We start from the raw sequence: 20,941 nt of genomic DNA on the forward strand, positions 1-20,941 counted from the left end.
TACTCTCATCAACTTTTCCATCAAGCTTTCCATGTTGTCAAACTTGAGTTTGAAGCGTTGCCCAAATCATGTTGCCCAATCGCAGTCAACATTTCCATGTGACTACAACGATAGAGACACTGCGCTCAAATGACAGGGAAGTTTGACAAAACATGTTTGACATGTGAAAATGTGTGACATTTTCTGAAATGTTAACATGTACTGTCAAACTTTAGTTTGCCATGTGAAGACTCCTTTAGACATCTACCTCTTCAGCAAACATGAAGACTGAGAAAATGATGGAAAACGTTTCCTCTCACCTAAACCACCAGTGTCTCCACGGTGCCGACCCAACCAAGTGACAGACTGCACTAGGACACACAGGTCAAAATGACCTTTGATCAATCAATAAAATAACTGAGTGGAAGCGAACATTAGCCAAACAGAACACAGCTTATATGGGGGGTTAGAGCAGTAAATTTCAAAATGACAACATTAATCAAAGCAAGCCTTTTAATTCAAAGTTTTTAAAAAGTGGATTAAAAACTTGATAGTAAAATAACAAAATACCTGGACTATACTTCCCACAAGACTCTTAGGTTTCAAGTGAGTGAGTATAGTTTTCTGCTGCACTCAGCCATATTCCAGGCATATGGCAGCAGTCTGTAAATAATCGAGTCTGGACCAGACAATACAGTGATCAACAACATGAGCATCGATCTACGCAATTGCGAACCGATGAGATGTGTCAACCAGGTCAGCAGGCCTGACCACCCAATCCTGTTAGTCGCCTCTTACGACAAGCATAGTCGCCTTTTATGGCAAGCATGGGTAGCTGAAGGCCTATGCTACCCCGGGATCTTCACGTGTCTCATGCTTCAAATGTCTGACCTGCTCATCTCAACTCAAACATTCATTATTTCACTACTGCCAGCTTGTAGCTAACATGGAAGGTTGTTTGACACTAGAATGTCTGATCTTTGTGTAGTGGCAGTGAGATCTCACTATTCACAATTTTAACAAGCTTTAGATTTTGAACCAGTGTATGTGAGTGTGTGTGGTGAAAGAAGGGCGGGAAACTGATGTATATTGTTCAGACTATGGCAAAAAAAATGATGTCTATTAACACGAGTGACTACAAAAACTGAAATATTTTGTTATCATTGTAAAAATTGTCAATGAAGTCTCCCGCGTTATCAACTGAAGATGATGATGCACGCTTTCACAAACTCGGTTTGCTTATCTGACAATTTCCATCTGGTTCAAATAGTCACCTTTCATGGGAATGGTGGCCATGAACTCAAACTGTCAAAGCAACACAGTCACTCATTTGAAGTGTTCTTCCATCCATATCTTGTAGGTGCCTGAAAAATAATGATAATGGGATGATGGATCCAGAAGTCAGATCTTACACCTCATCTTCGTTTAGCAACATGTTGGGGATACCATTGCTGATGGGGAACTTCCTGCCGGATTCGGGGCACACCAGATTGCCCTCAATCACCTCAACCTGAAACCATGGTAACAGATGTCATAAGAGAACACAAATGAGTGAATAGCCACTGGCCCAACAGCAGATGGCCAATAAAAATCCAGTCAGGCCAGTAAATCTGCACACTCACTAACCCGACTAGCTAGTGAATTTTCATAGGTATAGTTTGTAAATATATCACTCTCTCCGACTTGTTAAGATACAACATCCTTTTAAATCATGTCAGATTATGGTCCAACAAAAATTTCATGATATTAGCAGCTTGATGATGAAACCAGTGTCATGCCGACAACAGCTAATTGTCGTATATTTCAATAAGCCTTTGCTTACTTTCTATATTCAAATTTTGGGCTAGTGGCCAATTTTGTGGGCAAGTACCTTTCAGGTATATCTAGCCCAATTGGTTAGCAACATTGGGAAACTAATTCGCACACTGTTTGCAGACTGTACCCTACATATGGAATCAAATCGACCTTCGTACTAATTGCAATGTAGAAGCATACATCATTTCTCAGTTTGAACAGGATGAACAGTGACAAGCATGTAAGTCTGCTGGTCACTTTCAGTGACTGTTATTTGTGACTGTTTCACTACAAGGGAACCACCTGCATTAGGACATGGTGTGCTTGTTTCAGGAACTCCTGGTCAGTTTCGTAATTTTCACCTACGTCAGCTGGGAGATTCTCGCCATGACCAACCTGGAAAGTAATAGAGTACACAGCCTTCATAAGTCACATGCCAAAATATTGGTTATTACTACATCCCTAAATATTCCTATATCAGTTAAGACCTTCTTTGAAAGACATTTGTTGTTGTATAGATGAAGGAAAACCAAGTTCTATGGATAGTCAACTTATTTATTGTAATGAATGCAAAGTTTCGGTATAGGTATTAACACCGTTATCAAACAAGGGATGATCTTGATTGTTAACATATTTTACATTCCAAATTCAAAAATTTCTCAAAACAAAAACTTAAGTTTTCACTCAAATCTCAAACTGAGTTTGACAATTTGAAACAGCTAAATTCTTAACTCAACTGCATTTTGTTTAATAAAAAAGTCTAAACAACTAAAGAAATATGTCCACCAAACTCAGTCTACTAAGACTGTGTACTAAGTTTGAGTTTGATACCTATTTCCGTTCATTCTGGAAAATGTATGTTCCAGCGTTTTGTAACATTTGAGCAAAGAACTTAAGTCAAAATGTAGACTTATGTTTGTTTCAAGAAATCGGGGCCTGGTTTGTCAGCAATTCTAACTGTCATACTTATAACATCCATGAACCTTTTCATATCAATTTCCATACACATGAGACAAATGAGGCCCATAAATATTCATTGATCACAAACTCACCTCAGATGCTGCAGAATATAAAGCAGGCCAGTCCAGCTTGGGAATCATTCGAGACACAAATTCAGGGTTGAAGTCCACTTCTTTCACCTCTACTTTGTCAGCCTGTAATGAAAAGAAAAAACATACAGCATCACAAGTGGCAGTAGATCCATATCTGAAATCTATACTAATGTTATACTCCTCTGTGTGTTTGTGTGTGCACTATTAATTATCCTTGTGGGCTAATTGTTGTGGTATTATTGGTGACTTTTGATGTCTAAATACGGACTGAGTTAAGGCTCTTATATATTTATCCATAGTATGCTGGTGTAATCATGAACGGCGTGGGCTGGATCGGAATAACATGTAAAACAAGAGTAGAGTCAGAACACCTATATATCCAAACACAATTTGATACAATGTCACCAAAGCCATTTTGGAACAAGTTCCGCACGTAATCTCCTCTTCTTACAGAGATGGGAGTCAATCGCCATTGTAGGTTTCCAATACTGAAATAAGTTCACTGATTCACTTTATACCTGTTTTAGTATACCGAGTGTATAGGTTGTTGGGATGAGGGATGAATGTCAGTTTGGACTTAAGTGGTTTTTGATGGGGGTCTTACATCGTCGAAACCCCGTAACAACGGGATACTGGATCAGGTGGCATAAACAACGGTACAAGCTGCGCTTAGTAAAGTTAGTAAACTGCACGCTTGTCCGTTTCCAAAAGATAAATAATGATATATAGCTACCAGAATCTTAAGGGGATACCCTTTCGACACGCCCTTGATGATGTTAGATGTTAACATGTTATGTGTTAGCAGCTTCATAACTGACAAATCACACCAGCCTCCAGAATAAAATTCTTAGCAGCGTGTTATTTTGCCGGAAGTAAGAGCTGCATAAAGAACGGAATTGCAAAAACGAATTAATGTGCAACAAATCGTGCACAAAGCTAAATACACGAAACATGGGATGAATGCAAATCAGTACATGATAACTGATTTGTGTAATTATAAAGATACGAAGTCTAGATTTACGCTGTTTCTGCCTGGTGACAGAAAAAAGCAAATTACTCATAGGCCGCTTGTCAGTCCGAGTTTTTATAAATCAAAGATGGCAGCCTCCACGATACATGTTTTGGCTGCCTTTCGTCAGTGACACATCGAACCATATAAGATACACCAGATATCTACAGGTGATATTTTTTTTAATTTGTTTTGGCGTTGCTTTAAAGATCGATAAAATTATGACGCGGATAATCGTGAAATTGAAATAACTATTTACATGTTTACAAAATAACAGGATGGCAAGCGAGCGGAGACTGCTTGTTCTGTACGGCAGTCAGACGGGTACCGCACAGGATGTGGCTGAGAGAGTGGGTAGGGAGGCTCGGAGACGACATTTCCACACGAGAGTCTCAGAACTGGATTCATATCAAGTTGTAAGTCACATTCAAGTTAAACACACGAAAACATTTTATTACTGTTCTATCATTCTATGACTAAATGTGCAAAGATCAAACTTTGATCCCCAGCAAGGGCAAAACCAGCAAACATAATACACTGAACTTTAAACACACGGAGTGTAACACAGAGATATTATAGCAATTCTATTTCTCAAAGATAATAAAGGACTGGAAACTACTCCCTGACAAGGCAGTACAGGCACCTAGTTTCAACACAGCATTATGCTTTGTATTGAGTAGGTGCAGGCTAAAAGGTGCACCAAAGCAAAACGGCACCTGGTGAAAATGGCACCATTTGGACACAGAGGAACCTCCCCTTGGCGAAAACGGCTATAAATGTAAGGGCGAAAACGTCACCATGTAATATTTGAAAAGGATGAACATTGATATGATCACTTTAGTGTTTGTTAAGTAGACTTTGTGAAATAAAAACATATACATTAGGTAAGTAGACTTTAGTGTTTAGCTGAAATATAAATAAAAAATATATTAGCTAAGTATGCCCATCAACATTCAACTAAGCCATGTTACCAACAAAGTAACAGAACACTCACCATTATTATTGTTATACTGCAAGCATCAGAAAGTACTTCCCATACCCAAGCTGCTTGCAGTATGTTTGGATAATAAATGCATCTACTCTGCTGACAATGATTGGAAAGTGCTTCCCATCCCATACTGCAGGCAAAGAGGATTTCCCTTTTGTATGTGTTTGTTGTGAAAGGACCCCTCCAGACCAGGTTCATCCAAGAAGGACGTCTAAAGGCTTATGTTATGTCTGTAAGACCTCATCGGCAAGGCAGGATGAGGTGTTCAAGGTGTGAAGCCTGTTCAAGGATGGTGATCTGTCCTTATCCCAACTTCTTACAAGATATGCAGCAATTCATGGACCCATCTTTCATTGAGTTACCAACACTCACTCTGAATGGTCCTTTTCAGGACCACCAAACAACCCAAAAGAATGCTTGATAACTTGATGTAAAATGACATAAAACATTTAAACATTTAAACAATAAAAAATAGTAAAACTATAAAGTCCACATAACAATAAAGTCGATATAACAATCTTTTATATATGGTGCCATTTTAACCCATCAATCAGTAATAGTTTTCGCCAGTATGGTGCCGTTTTCACCAAACGATTTAGGTGCCGGTCTGCTGTGGTGCCGTTTTAGCTATAACCCGTATTGAGTTCACCTGGGAACCAATACAGATACAGATACAGACTGTGGTCAGTAAGGGTTATAAGTAACAGATATGTATTTCCAGGGAAAATTCTTTTTCTTTAAGACCCGTGAAGGTCCCGGGGTAGAATAGGCCTTGAGCAACCCATGTTTGCCATAAATGGTGACTCAGCTTGTAAGAGGTGACTGTCGGGACCGGGTGGTCGGACTTGCTGACTTGTTTGACACATGTCATCGGTTCCCAATTGTGCAGATCGATGTTCATGTTGTTGATCACAGGATTGTCTGGTCCAGACTCGATTATTTACAGACCGCCACCATATAGCTGGAATATGGCTGAGTGCGGCGTAAAACTAAACTCACTCGCTCACTCACTTTTTCTCTAAAACAAACTGCCTCAAAATGACCTTTAAAGTACAGTGAGAATCATATATTTATCACATTTTGAATTGTCATCTTTAAAGGTCACATGAAATGTAAAACACAACTTTGCAGATTCTAATACCTTTCAGTATGCGCTTTCTGAAACAAATCATACAAAATGCCAATTCAGTCTATAAGGTTGAAAAAAAATGAAAAAAGCCTGCAAAATCGGAGTTCAAATGATCTTTTAATTTTCCCTCAGTGCTGGGGGAAAAAGTGATTTCAACAGCTGTGCACCCATACATATGCGCAGTGAATAGGTTCACAGAGCTTGAAACTGTATGCATGCCTGAAATGTGAGGTCGTGAGCAGTAGACTAATCTTGGTTGTGTAGACAAACAAGTAAATATTCTACTCGTTGCCTAAAAAAAACCATGTTGATTGTCATAAGCAACTTCTGTCACAGAGAAAAACTGGTTTTTTGGCACTTATATGTCTGCCTACCTGTCTGCTAATGACAATATGTAATGCATATCATCAATCATTGACCACATGCAGTTTGAAATTAACACCTACTGGGTTTATATGCCATGAACAGAGAGCCAGCTAAGTGTATCACCAAATGAGACAGCCAATGAAAAGTTTTTCGTTACTCTTGATTGCACACACAATGGCTCTGAATATGTTCGGTATCTTGGATCCTTTGTTTCGAGCGTAGTGGACCCAAGTACAAAATAATGCACTTCTGATTTGCAGTTGTACGCTTATAATTTTGTTTATTTGTTTTTTCATGATCAGCAATGCATGTTATATGTCATGAATAAGTAATAATTGTGTTTTAATTATGTTTGATTTTTTGATTGCATGTGACCTTTAACATATTAAGGTTTCATCAGTGATGGTGATGACAGGTAGTTGTATGTGTGAATTAAAGGTGATTACAGGTATTTGAAACCTTTGTATAGGGATGGTTCACAATTTATGACTGGGGCTGAGGGCTGGAGTAGGGCAAAGGATTTTTATGTAGAAGCATATATTGTGTGAATGACTCCTCTAATATTTATGTAGAAAGTGACCTCCCTGCACTCCCCTGTTGTTTTTGTGTAGTTACATGTATGTATTTTGTTATCCTCCCTGTGTCACGATTGCCATGGTTACAGGCTGACCTGATTCATGAGCCTCTGGTCATCTTCGTGTGTGCCACAACTGGTCAAGGTGACCCTCCAGATAACATGAAGGTCAGTTTACTGCAGCAGTACTGCTCTGGATGCCTGGCAGGAGAACATTTCTCCACAATGTGTGTAACTTCAGAAATACAGTTTGCACTAGACCCATATAATGTGTAATAAAGTATAGTTTTATAGTAGAGCAGAATTCATATTTGTAGAAAACATCAACAGAACTATGTCAGTGATCTGTTTTAAAAATCCTCATTCAGGGCTGTCTGACGTGCTGTTCTATTGAGCTGTTTTCCACCCTACCCTAACACGTACGTTACCAAGACAACAAATGATAAACAGTTTGAAGATCGTTATTGTTCAGGTTGAATATATTCTCTATATTGATTTGATTACATCTTTGATTAGCATAAACCAAATGGGGCAATATGAACTTAAGTCCCAATCCTGAAATGAAAACAGAAGTTTGACAAGTGAGGGAACCTGTGGTCTGAATCTGTGCAGTTCAGTAAGACTTACCTCCCTTGACCATTAATTAATTCTAATCCACTGTGTTAATTCAGATTTGCTTTAAAAGAACTTACATGTAGTCTAATATATGACATTCATTCCACTTCATCTGGAAACCAAGAACTTCCCTTGTCCTTAATTTTGACAATGCCATGTTCATAGTTTATTTGACCCGTGAAGGTCCGGAGGAGAGCAGGCCTTCAGCAACCCATGCTTGCCATGAAAGGCAACTATGCTGGTCACAAGAGGCGATTAACGGGATTGGGTGGTCAGGCTCGCTGACTTGGTTGACACATGTCATTGGTTCCCAGTTGTGCAGATCGATGCTCATACTGTTGATCACTGGATTGTCTGGTCCAGACTCGATTCTTTACAGACTGTCGCCATACGGCTGGAATATTGCTGAGTGCAGTGTAAAACTATTTTTTTCCTTTTGTTAAATATCTGAATTGATGTTGATGGTATGAAAAATCAGTTATAATCAACTTGAAAACATAAGCACCACTAACATATAATATAGGCATATGTATTTAGGCTGGCCAAAATAAGTTAGGGATATTGGTATTTTTATGATTGATATCTTATCAGTGTGTCAATAAATATACATATAACTATTAATGATTTCAAAATTTACATATATCCCTAACTATTTTTGTACAGTATGTAAAATAATTACATAATTTCCTGTGTTAATGGCTACATGAAATAGATTGTTTCGATCATAGCAATACTAATTCTGAAGTAGACAAACCAAAACTGGTCATCAGATGTCACATTGTGGAACCGTTTCATGGATGTAGGTATTTAACTGTCTTTCTACTTGCTCCTCGCTCACAGTCATCTGGGTGATCATTTGGAGAAACATACCTTGTTGTGATCCCTCGCAACATGTTTTGTTGGGGGTATTAAAATGCACTCTGTGCATCCGTCTGTGCGCATTTATCTTTTCCAGAGTAGAACTCTAAAACTGTTCAATATTTCTTCACCAAACTTGACACATAGATTGGTCTAGTGGTGTACTGGTGCCTTTTGATAGTTTTGGAATTTGTAATAAAATATTTGGAGGTAATGAAATTGGAGGTAATGCGGGGGATATTGATGACAGTGTCTTCTTGTTATCCTGACATTGGACCATTACTACATGAGGAAATTTGTCACATGGAGATATATGGAGAGCATGTGTGCATGTGTATGTGTGCATCGGTGTGTGCTAATCGCTTAATGGCATTCTATACCATCTATACATTGCTGACAAGTGGCTCTTATGAAACTTATAGAGATTTTGGAGGTTTATCCTGCGAAAGAACCTGCCGATCAACTCCTTGGGTCAAGTGCACTTCGCGGTGCTTGGACTCGGCGACTCCTCCTATCAGAAGTAAGTAACACCAACGGTTTTCAACAATTATGTTTATAATAGTGATTCTGGGAAAGGTTGGTAGCTGATCAAACTTGTTCTTTGTGCATGTATGTTTTCATGAACCCAAAGCAGATTACAGTGGAAGCTCTCCAAACCGGCAGCCGTCCAATCTGACATGCTGTCAATATTGGCAGTAGAATTTTGTGCTGGCAGAAGCTGGTTAAGTTAGGATCATTTACACACCGTCTGATCAGGTGTTAGTCTATTTGGTATTCCCTGCCCAGTTGACTGTTTGTACAGTCATTAATGCCCTCTATACTGGCATAAATCAGAGACTACCTGGGTAGTGTTACCTGTCAATGTTGTTCTTGAGACAATTAGTTAACCAGAAATCTGTATGCCAGTTAAAAACGTGGAAACAGTAAACAACAAACAAATATGATACGATGAACAAATGTATTCTGAAATGAGTAAAGTGAAAGTCAAGTTCAGGGGCCTGTTTCACAAAGCTCTTGTAAGCCTAAGATCTTGTAACTTTTCTTGACCATGATCAGCAGCTTGACTTCTGAGAGGTTCCTGGGTCCTGATTCACAAAGTTCTTGTAACTCTAAGATCTTGTAACTTTTCTTGTAGCATTTGTGCCTTCTGTGTTACAGTATAGGAGGTATGCATGCTACAGGAAAAGTTACAAGAAGTTAGGCTTACAAAAACTTTGTGAAACAGAACCCAGGAACTTCTCAGAAGGCAAGCTACTGATCACAGTCAACCATCCAGCTATTCTGCACAGTGAGGCTTGCTCAACATCACCTGATTTGTGGCCTCTATGTTGTACACAGGACCAGATGTGTTTTTATGATGGTTCCTTCCTGGTATTACGTGTGTCCTTAGTTTCAGTTAAAGTATCCCCAACTGATTTCCATTCATTCCAGGTTCAATGTAGTTGCAAAGAAGCTCTTCCGTCGTCTGCTCCAGCTGTCTGGTCAGTCGCTGGTCAGTGTCGGTCTGGCAGATGACCAACACGATCTTGGGTAAGTCCCGTGACTGTTGTTGTAAAGCTTCTCAGTTGACCTTTGTCAGAACAGATCCCACCCTACTGTTGTAAAACCTCTGTGTAGACAACAAGTAGACCTGGATTCTGATTGAGATACCAGAATTGACCCTTGGTTGACATCACAGTGGGAATGAGTTCTGTAAAGACATTTGTGTGTTTCAGGCCAGATGCTGTCATTGACCCTTGGTTGACGTCGCTGTGGGAACGAGTTCTGGACTTGTGGCCCCTGCCTCCTGGGACAGAGATCACCCGTGCTGATATATGGTAACATATTGTCATGTGACATTAATGATTGATTCTTCCAGCAATACTTGACAAAGGTTTGATATTTTCCATCACTCTTGATAATAATTTCTTCACAGAAAAAATCATCAGAACACATACTGAAGTCTTGATAACAAAATCTGCTTCATGTGGGGAACTACAGCTGTGGCAGTATATACTGTAGCATCGACAATCATGATACTTCATAGTGTGATAAATATATCAATACTTTTTTTTCGCATCGTTACACATATCATATATATTCTTAATTTTCTTTAGAAATTGACAGTTATTGCAAAATTTACACTGTTACTTGATATCAAAACATACATTTGTAAAGAAAATAACTAAAGATAGAATCATATTGTATTGTTCCAAGATATCCCGATACGTATCATATCGTGAATTTTCTGTATCATCACACCTCTATCAGGCACCAAATTGAAATTGTGTATACACATTAAGATCCACTTTAGATTTGATCTTCAGCAACACATGCTTGTTGTTAGAGGAGAATAACAGGATCGGGTGATCAGGCTTGCTGACTTGGTTAACCCTTGTGTTGATCTATGCTCATGCTGTTGATCACTGGATTGTTTTGTACAGGCTAGATTATCTACAGACCGCCACCATGTAGCTGGAATATTGCTGAGTGAAGCGTAAAGCTGAACTCACTCTCTCGCTCACTGAAATTTTTTAACTTCAAGTAAATCTGATAATGCAAAGACTTTTTCAATCTCCCATATTGCATTACTGGAAACTGTTTCTTGATGCAGAGTGGAAACACAATTAAGAATGTGTGAGTCAGGTTTTTATGCCACTTTTAGCAGCATTTTCTAGCAGTGGCACGGCAGGAGGACATCAGAAATTAGCTTCACATATTACACCCATGTGTGCAATCGAACGGGGGTCTTCAGCACGACAAGTGAACACCTGACCCCATGGCTACTCCACCTTCCCACAAAATTCATAGCATATATGCTTCATGTTCCTGGCGCTGTAATCAATGGTAATACCTCACCCAAACACAACCCTTCATAACACAACTATTGTCAACATTGCCTTGCAACACACTGTTCTGTTACTTTCTGAACATTTCCACTGTCTTCCTAATGCTGAGTATAATATTTGCATAAAAACTAGGTATATGCAACACACTTCTACTGGTTGAATTATTCAAATGAAATATATTCAAATATATTTATTAAATTTACAATGCCTCTTTACACCACAGACCATATTTTACTGTCTCTGTTGACACTGACATGGTGCCAGCTACAAAGAATGTTTCTGCAATGTTTTCCTTCAGCCCAGCCCCAAGATTTAAGGTCACCTTCTGTGAGAGAAGCTACAGTAGCATGAATGGAAGCCAGTGTGTCAACAAGCGTACATACTCTGCAACAGATCCGTATATGGCTCGTTTGATCTCTAATGACAGAGTTACTGCCCCTGACCACTTTCAAGATGTCCGTCATGTGAAGCTGGACACCACAGACTCCGGAATAAGGTATGTTATCTGTCATTTCTCATATTGTTAGTTCAAGTGATCCAAGACAAAATAGACCAGATTTCACCTCTTATATACTGAACAATATTAGAAATGCACCACCCATATAATACGAAATATCCACTTCAGACTGTAATGTACCTGTGATATCTTCAGAAAGTTTGGAGATTCACTCAGCATAGAGATTAGACATCCATTTATGGAAAAAGATTGATTGACAGAGCATGGCATATAAAGAGACACAAAGGGTCAAAACCCAAAGTTACCCGATGATGTGAGACATCAAGTAGGTAAGGATGTACTAAGGATGTAATTCATGTATAGCCAGTCTACCCGAGTACATCCGTACCTACTTGTGTTTGTACATCATGAACCCTCATGTAAACATGCTCACCCCCTATCGTGTGTTATGTACATCATCCTATCATGCGTAATGTATCACCAATGGCTTCCATCCTTATCCCCAATCATGTACATCGTCCTTACCCCGTTATGTAAACATATCCAATCAACTGTAATGCATTACCATTGGCTTCCATCATTGTTATCATAACTGTCGGCTTCCTATCAGTGCTTGTTTATACTGGCTTCCAGCTTTCGTTAACTCATTCCACTTGTTACTTTGTTATTGTTTAACCTGTACATATAAATACACCTCTGTATCCCCTTTCTCAATCACCTGATGAAGGAGTAAGCATTAATTCCGAAACGTTGTGTTCTCACATAAAGAAGTTGATATCCATAAAAATCTTCATTCTTATGATGTGAGACATGTTTGACTTCAGCCATGCACCGAGTGATGTGAGACATGTTTGACCAGCTATGCACTGAGTGATGTAAGATGTGTCTGACTTCAGCTGTGCACCAGATGATTTGAGACATGTTTGACTTCAGTTATGTACCAGATGATGTGAGACATGTTTGGATTCAGCTATGCATCGGTAATGTGAGACATGTTTGACTTCAGCTATGCACCAGGTGATGTGAGACATGTTTTACTTTCATTTATGCACCAGGTGATATGAAACATGTTTGACTTCAGCTATGCACCAAGTGTTGTAAGACATGTTTGACTTCAGCTGTGCATTGGGTAATGTCAGACATGTTTGACTTCAGGTATGCACCAGGTGATATGAGACATGTTTTACTTCATTTATGCACCAAGTGATGTAAGACATGTTTGACTTCAGCTATGCATCGGGTGATGTGAGACATGTTTGACTGCAGCTATGCACAGGGTGACATGAGACATGTTTCACTTCATTTATGCACAAGGTGATGTAAGACATGTTTGACTTCAGTTATGGCCTTTGTAATGTGTGACATGTTTGACTTCAGCTATGCACCAGGTGATGTTGTGATGGTTCATCCTGACAATCTGCCCGACATGGTGGAGGAGTTTCTTCATCATTTCAGCCTGGACCCAGACACAGAATTCACAGTTGAGCAGACTGATCCTGGTACGTGATAACAGGGTGTTCAAGGATAAAATTCTGCATCTTAATAACAGAAAAACAACATGGTGTGCATCTACTGGGATACAGCAGTATTTATGATTCTTTAGCATTGTTAGCCCATAAGCTCCCATTTTTCATGTTTGTTGATGAAGCTGTGATAGATAGTACCCTGTGGAACTTCATATCCTGTGAACAGCTTTTGATCATGCGTCGTATGGTAGAGTACTGTATCCAAACTTCACATCAAAGTGGAGTATCATTTTAACCTTGACCTGTAACTTTAAGTCTTAAAGTCCCCTGAACTCATTCTCCATTCCCTTCCCCACCCTCAAAGATCAAGAATTAAGATAAGGAACACATGGTAAACAAAAATGGGTTAGATTTGATCTTCAGTAACCCATACTTGTTGAAAAGGTGACTAACAGGATCAGGTGGTCATACTCACTGACTTGACTGACACATCATCATATCCCATTTGCACAGATTGCTGCTCATGCTGTTGATCACAGGGTTGTCTGGTCCAGCCTCAACTTTTTACAGATCACCGCTATATAGCTGAAATATTGACAAGTGTGGCTTATACTGGATCAAACAAACAATCATTTCATGCTCCTAACTGTATCCCAGTAATTGTCAATGAGTCAAACTCATTTGCCCATCTGTGGTTCTTCAGACATTCCACTGCCACCCTCCCTACCACGGCGTTGCACTGTCGGCCATCTTGTGCAGAAGTATCTAGATATTGGGGGAATTCCACGAAGGTACTTCTTCGAACTTCTTTCACTTCTGTCGTCTGATGAGCTGGAGAAGGAAAAGCTGCAAGAGTTCTCGTCAGCAGAAGGACAGGTATAATGTAGCTTCATCTTTTGTATTTATGTACCTTTGGAAGTATATATACCTCTGAAGGTTTATGTGCCCCTTTGAGCTTATGTGCTTTAGTAAGATTAGATATACTGTTAAGCCTATGTACCTCAGTACATTCATGTACCTATGTAACTGGCAAGTAAGTCCGAGTAGATCTGAAATCTTGTGTGTTTCTTTTAGCTTATGTTGGGTGGTAGGGTAGCCTAGTGGTAAAAGCACTGGCTCACACTGAAGACCAATGTTCAATTTCTCACATGGGTACAGTTGTGAAGTGAGATTTTGGTGTCACCTCCCCAGCCCCACTAATCACTCACTCATTTAGGCTTTGGTACCTTTGTGGGTCGGTGGGATAGCCTAATGGTTAAAGCGTTCCCTCGTCATGCCGAAGACCCGGGTTCGATTTCCCACTTGGGTACAATGTGTGAAGCCCATTTTCTGGTGTCATCTGGCGTGATATTGCTGGAATATTGCTAAAAAGTGGAGTAAAACCAAACTCACTCACTCACTCATTTGGTACCTTTGCAATTTTATGTACCTCAGTACATTTGAGTACCTCTGTATGTTTATGCTCCTCTCCAAGGGTCGGGTGGTAAGGCTTGCTGACTTGGTGGGCACACGTCATCAGTTCCCAATCAATGTTCATGCTGTTGATCACTGGATTGTCTGGTCCAGACTCGATTATTTACGGCGCCATATAGCTGGAATATTGCTGAGTGTGGCGTAAAACTAAATTCACTCACTCACTCACTTTTTCTCTAAAACAAACTGCCTCAAAATGACCTTTAAAGTACAGTCGCCATATAGGGGGAATATTGCTGAGTGCAGCGTATAACTAAACTCACTTACTCTCTGTAAGTTTATGTACCTCAGTACATTCATGTACCTCCGTTAGTTTATGTACCACTGAAAATTGAGCATTGATCTACACAACTGGGAGACTGACATGTGTCAATAAAGTCAGTGAACCTGAACACCCATTAGTCAACTCTGCCAACAAACATGGATTACTGAAGTTCAACACCGATCTTCATGAGTCAGTGGAGGATGTGTAATGTCTTCAGAATTTGTACTTGATTACTTACAGGAGGAGCTGTATACCTACTGCAACAGACCACGCCGGACGACCTTAGAGGTAGGTCTTCCTATCACTGCTGATTAAAGTCCCATCAAAACAGTTTAAACATCAACCTGTAGCATCCTAGGTATTTATCTCCACAAACAATCCTGTCGAAGTAATAATAGTGTCCAGCTTTCATTAATGCCACAATGAGTTACTCAGATATTCTGAAAATGCTGTTCTCTGAGTACTCTCGACAGGTAAAAATTCAAAATTCAACACAGAATTACTGTGGTAACCATAGACAGTCTGTGACTATTAGATTGAAAAGTCTGCAAGACATGGTTACCCAGCTACTTTTTGCAGTGATCAGTCAAGTTCTGAATATTCAAGTCATATCTGTATGCTTGTGTTCGGTGTTCAATGCAAGACTCCATATTCCATCTTTGCGAGAGCGGCCTCCAAATAATCAAACCTGGACCAGACATTCCAGTGACAGACATCATAATCATAGATCTATGCAAATGTGATATGATGACGTGCTCATTATCAACACTCAAGACATGTGAGGAAGTGGGGAATCCCAGTTGTTTCACATGTCACACAGAAGGTGCTATTTTGATTCCAGTCAACTCATTTACTCCCTCATTTCTATAGTCAATCAGTCAGCCAACCAGTTTGATCTGTAGCCTTCAACAATGGCCTTTGTGTTTTGATTACTTAAATTAGTCAACATCTAAATGACACAAGTAGAAATGTTCTCCTTCATTTACAGGTCTTACAGGACTTTCCACAGACCAGCAGGCAAATACCATTTGAGTATCTCCTAGACTTGATACCTCCACTGCAGCCAAGAGCTTTCTCAATAGCATCATCACAGCAGGTAGGGAAACAATTGTGTCATCACAGCAGGTAGGGAAACAACAGCATCATCACAGCAGGTAGGGAAACAATAGTATCATCACAGCAGGTAGGGAAACAATGGTGTCATCACAGCTGGTAGGAAAACAATTGTGTCATTTCAGCTGGTAGGGAAACAATGGTGTCATCACAGCAGGTAGGGAAACAATGGTGTCATCACAGCAGGTAGGGAAACAATGGTGTCATTTCAGCTCGTAGGGAAACAATGGTGTCATCACAGCAGGTAGGGAAACAGTGGTGTCATCACAACTGGGAAGGAAACAATGGTGTCATCACAGCAGGTAGAGAAACAATGATGTCATCTCAGCAGGTAGGGAAACAATTGTGTCATCACAGCAGGTAGGGAAACAGTGGTGTCATCACAACTGGGAAGGAAACAATGGTGTCATCACAGCAGGTAGAGAAACAATGATGTCATCTCAGCAGGTAGGGAAACAATTGTGTCATCACAGCAGGTAGGGAAACAATGATGTCATCTCAGCAGGTAGGGAAACAATTGTGTCATCACAGCAGGTAGAGAAACAATGATGTCATCTCAGCAGGTAGGGAAACAATTGTGTCATCACAGCAGGTAGAGAAACAATGATGTCATCTCAGCAGGTAGGGAAACAATTGTGTCATCACAGCACATAGGGAAAAAAGATGTCATCTCTGCCTATTATTGCACACCATCTTGTGAACATCAAAGAAAATATCAAGTCTTGTGTTTTCCAGCTGGTTTTCCAGATACTTGGTAAACACTTCCACACTGAACAATGAAAACATCTTATATTCTCAAGGTTTCATCACAATCACAACTGTTCGTCCATCTAGTGTGTTGCATTGTGGTGTGAGATAGGAGTCATTGTGGTGTAACCATTTCCTGACTGGGCAGATAACAGAATCCTTTTTTCATTTCTAGCAAACTCCAATCCATCTAAGCAGTATCTGTGGACCGTGTGTGACTTGTTATCATTGGTGGAAGATGGAAAAAATAACGCCATTATTTCCTGGAGAACAGACCAAAATAAAAATTATTTTCATGACATAGTAATATGATCTATCTATTTGTAACTGTCATTGTCATAGGATAATTCTTGTGTTTGATATTTTGAGAATTTGAATAACCTGTGAACCTGCTGTATTTATATTGATAAGAGAAATATTACACTTGTTAGTTATTATCATGGATATCAAGCTTGTACACCTAGATGATTTTGAAATCTAAAGGTAAAATGTTCCAAATATCAGTGACAATATTTTGTTTATAAACCATTTTGTCTTTAGAAAATAAACCACATATGACTTTTATTTAACTGGTAGTGACATGCTATCAAAACTGTAATTCAACAAATATTTTCCACAGAAGTCCCCCTCCATCTAAAAACATAAAATCAGTGAGAAGAAAGTATTATTACACATAAATTCTACACAGCCTGTGATGCCATTATTTTTAAAAATATCTATACAATGTATCGTGGGCAATTTTTGTTTTAGACAATTCTGAAACTATACACTAATGAAGGAGATATATATATTATTTGTTTTGTCAAGTATTAATGTCCCTGCAACTTGTTATGATGAAATCTCCTTGTGTGCCCTTTGCATTCAACTAACACAATAAAAGGAGTTATACTCACCATTCATCTCTCCTCACAAGTAGTGAACATTCTTCCTGCCATGTGTGTAAAAATCAGTATAAAATTTTCCAATTAAATAGGTCTGTTTGACTGCTTACCGCATTGTAACCGTGACTGATGACATAACTAGCAGTCACAACAAAGGGGAAATCACTCTCATTTAACCTCATTTCTTGTATTTTCCACACAACAAATAACAGTGGCTCAATCCGTCATGATATTTTTTTGGAAATTTTATTTACAATGCTATCTGAAATGTGTTAGAACATTATTTTCTTAGTATTTTAATTAAAATGTCACTTGTAACATGAAAATGCACAATTGCATACAAATCATGCCATTATATGCTGGACTAGATTGATCCATCCTCGGATAAAGAATGAATGATCTTGTAAAGGAGAATATAGTAAATATTATATACTAAAGCATACAAGAATTTCCCATATTGTTAACCCAGATATATTTTATTGATGGTAAATTTCAAACATATGTTGAATCTGGTAATTTCTGTGACTGTTTCAGGCTACGCCAAACGAGATTCACTTGCTGGTCGCTGTAGTACGATACAGGACGAAGCTATTCAAACCACGGCGAGGAGTCTGTTCAACATGGCTGTCATCTCTCAGAGCTGACCAAGATATCTATGTTCCAGTTTGGGTGAAGAGAGGAACGATACACTTCCCCACCTCACTACAGACACCTACCATCATGGTGGGACCAGGTTAGTGGTCTACACTCAGTGTATGAGAGGAACTATAAAGCAATGTGTTTTAACCTGCCACCATCCTACAGTATTATACACCACTTACTGGCCCCTGTCTGTGTTCCAGGAACTGGGGTTGCTCCCTTCAGAAGTTTCATCCATGACCGAGCTGCCTGCAATGCTGGAGGTATGTGTTTTCTCTTGGGTCTTTACCAGATTTGATCAGTGTTCTGTATATGGACTTTGAATTGTGGTTACCAATGCTTTTCAAGGTCAGTTTGGGAGGGTCATGCTCCACAGTTTCAGAGCCAGATGTACAGGATGTAATGGTGCCATATTGGTCACAGCGCCCTGTGAGAGATGTTACTGTGTAATTAGGTTTGTACTGATACAGTGTAAAATACAGTGTAATAAGGGTTGTATTTAAGCATGAAAGTTAAGTAATTATTGTCACATTGAACTGTGGAACCTATTGTTATATCGTTCAAACTGGGGTTACTAGAAAATTAGATAACACACATGACCTGCCGGCTCATTGTTTTGTCTTGGTCAGTGTGTATCACCAGCAACACAGCGAGTGAAATTTGTGTCAGTCATATCATACTTTGTATCTGTACTTCACCAGAAAATGAGCAACCATGGTGACTTGTCTAGATGCTGTTTGGAGCATTGTGTTGTTCTTTATATCTTTAGCTTCCTTCACCATGAGTAACCATGGTAACTTGTCTACATGCTGTTTCAGGCAATGTGTTATTCTTTGGTTGTCGAAGTCAGTCGGCTGACTACTACTGTGGAAGAGAATGGGAGGAGCTGAGTGGGCGGGGTCTGCTGCAGGTGCTGACCGCCTTCTCCCGTGACCAGGAACACAAGGTCTATGTCCAGCACCTCATCAGGGACAATGCGGCGCTTGTCTGGGATCTCCTTGACAACCACCAGGCCTGGTTTTTCATTGCTGGGTAAGTCATTCATACGTCATTGCCTCAGAGCTGTAGTGGATCAGCTTCCTTGTCTCACGGCTGCAGTGGCGCTGTTTCAATGTCTCAAAGCTGTTGTGGAACTGCCTCCTTTTCTCACAGCTGCAGTGGCGCTGTTTCAATGTCTCACAGATTCAGGTTGCTTCAAAAGCTTGTTGATTATCATTAGCATTAGGTATCTGAGAATGATTATTGAACACAAGATCTTCTACTCTTCACAGGAACGCCAAGAGGATGCCGGATGATGTGAAGGAGGCACTACAGGATGTTGTGATGTCGGCCGGAGGGAGGAATGCTACGGAGGCCGCAGAGTACATCACACAGATGGAGGCCAAGAAACACTACCAGGTGGAGGCCTGGTCATGATGTAGTGGATGTCTTAAGCTGAAACAGAGATGGACTTGATGTAACGGATCTGTTCACCTGAACAGAGCGTTACTTGATTTAATTGATCTGTTTAGCTGGGAAGCCAGTGGACTAGTAGCCTAGCTAGATGGAGACATGTCTAATTTATTGTTTTTTGGATGTTTACACCAGATCACTTGTGTCAACATATATGTGGATGAAAACCTCAGATCCCTGAACACAAGGCTCAATGAAACTTGTTCCAATAACTCACCCTGAAGTGTCACTTCTAGATGCCTTTTAAGGATGTATCCTAGTCAGATATTGGTGTAACATATTCAAGAGAATAATTGATTACAGGTATATCTAATGCATGAACAAAATGACAACAGCAGTGGTGATGGAACAAGATATGATGAAGCCATTGAAGGTTTTAATTGAACTGTATAATTGCCTGTTACCATGCATATGCACACATGAAGATAATATATACAGATAATATATGCACTGTCTTACGTTCAGCCTACAAGGATGTGAGGACTTGAGATTGGAAAACCACACAAAAAACATCATACAATTCGGTCTTGACAGTTAAGAAAGGTTGAAAAGGTGAAACTGGCAGAGGACATGTTTAACTTTTAAATGAAGAAGATGAAGGTTTGGGGGAATTGAATTACAGCAGAATAATTTTATAATGAACAGGGATATAACCAACTGACAACTATACCGAACAGTTTCAAAAGTCCTGAATAAACCTCCTAATATTAGAAGGAGAAGTTATGAATACCAATTCTCTATTACAAACTTAATGGATATACTGAACCAAGTTGCAATTGTGAAGGCTGTTTCCAATCAGTGCAACGGAATGTCCCAAGCTAATTCTGAATGTGATGGTGATGACATGAACTGTGATGAAACAGTCAAGACCCCTCCTTCATTTGCTGATGCCAATATGGTGCTTCATGTCTGCTGCCGACCAAGTGTGGACAAAGAAAGATCACAGACTTTGTAGTGAAACGAATGTAACTGTCGTATGAATGAATGAATAAACTAATTAGGAATGTATCGTACTGCATGTTTTTATTGTTCTTTCAATGGAATTTTGTGGTCCCTTGGAGTTAATTATAAAGGTATTTTTCTGTAATACCACATGTAACAATAATACACTCAGCATCAAAAGCATGTGATTTCTTTCAGAGAAATTATGAAACTTGTTAAACTAGAAAATACTGACATGGAATGTGTGACCTATGAAGATCTGGATTAGAATTGATCTTCAACAACCCATGCTTGTCATTGGGTGGTCAGACTCA

At 39.5% G+C, this 20,941-nt stretch overlaps 2 protein-coding genes across 2 annotated transcripts; one reads left to right on the forward strand and one right to left on the reverse strand.

Annotated features, from left to right (window-relative positions):
• Positions 1 to 478: 478 nt before the first annotated feature.
• LOC137273828 (multifunctional methyltransferase subunit TRM112-like protein) lies at positions 479 to 3,731 on the reverse strand. The gene is made up of 4 exons (XM_067806701.1): positions 3,559 to 3,731; positions 2,826 to 2,927; positions 2,077 to 2,169; positions 479 to 1,489 (listed from the first exon to the last, which is right to left on the reverse strand). The coding sequence occupies exons 1-4, from the start codon at positions 3,634 to 3,636 to the stop codon at positions 1,388 to 1,390; spliced, it is 375 nt and encodes a 124-aa protein (XP_067662802.1). The 5' UTR covers positions 3,637 to 3,731; the 3' UTR covers positions 479 to 1,387.
• Positions 3,732 to 3,900: 169 nt separating this feature from the next.
• On the forward strand, positions 3,901 to 20,698 carry LOC137273825 (NADPH-dependent diflavin oxidoreductase 1-like). The gene is made up of 15 exons (XM_067806692.1): positions 3,901 to 4,004; positions 4,112 to 4,250; positions 6,982 to 7,059; positions 8,787 to 8,884; positions 9,796 to 9,894; positions 10,080 to 10,181; positions 11,491 to 11,688; positions 13,027 to 13,148; positions 13,819 to 13,991; positions 15,094 to 15,141; positions 15,842 to 15,949; positions 18,129 to 18,327; positions 18,437 to 18,496; positions 19,052 to 19,265; positions 19,505 to 20,698. Exons 2-15 carry the CDS (start codon positions 4,113 to 4,115, stop codon positions 19,647 to 19,649), a joined length of 1,782 nt encoding a protein of 593 aa, XP_067662793.1. The 5' UTR covers positions 3,901 to 4,004; position 4,112; the 3' UTR covers positions 19,650 to 20,698.
• The last annotated feature ends 243 nt before the right edge of the window (positions 20,699 to 20,941 follow it).

The sequence above is a fragment of the Haliotis asinina genome, chromosome 2 (assembly GCF_037392515.1).
Source record: "Haliotis asinina isolate JCU_RB_2024 chromosome 2, JCU_Hal_asi_v2, whole genome shotgun sequence".
NCBI lineage: Eukaryota > Metazoa > Mollusca > Gastropoda > Lepetellida > Haliotidae > Haliotis > Haliotis asinina.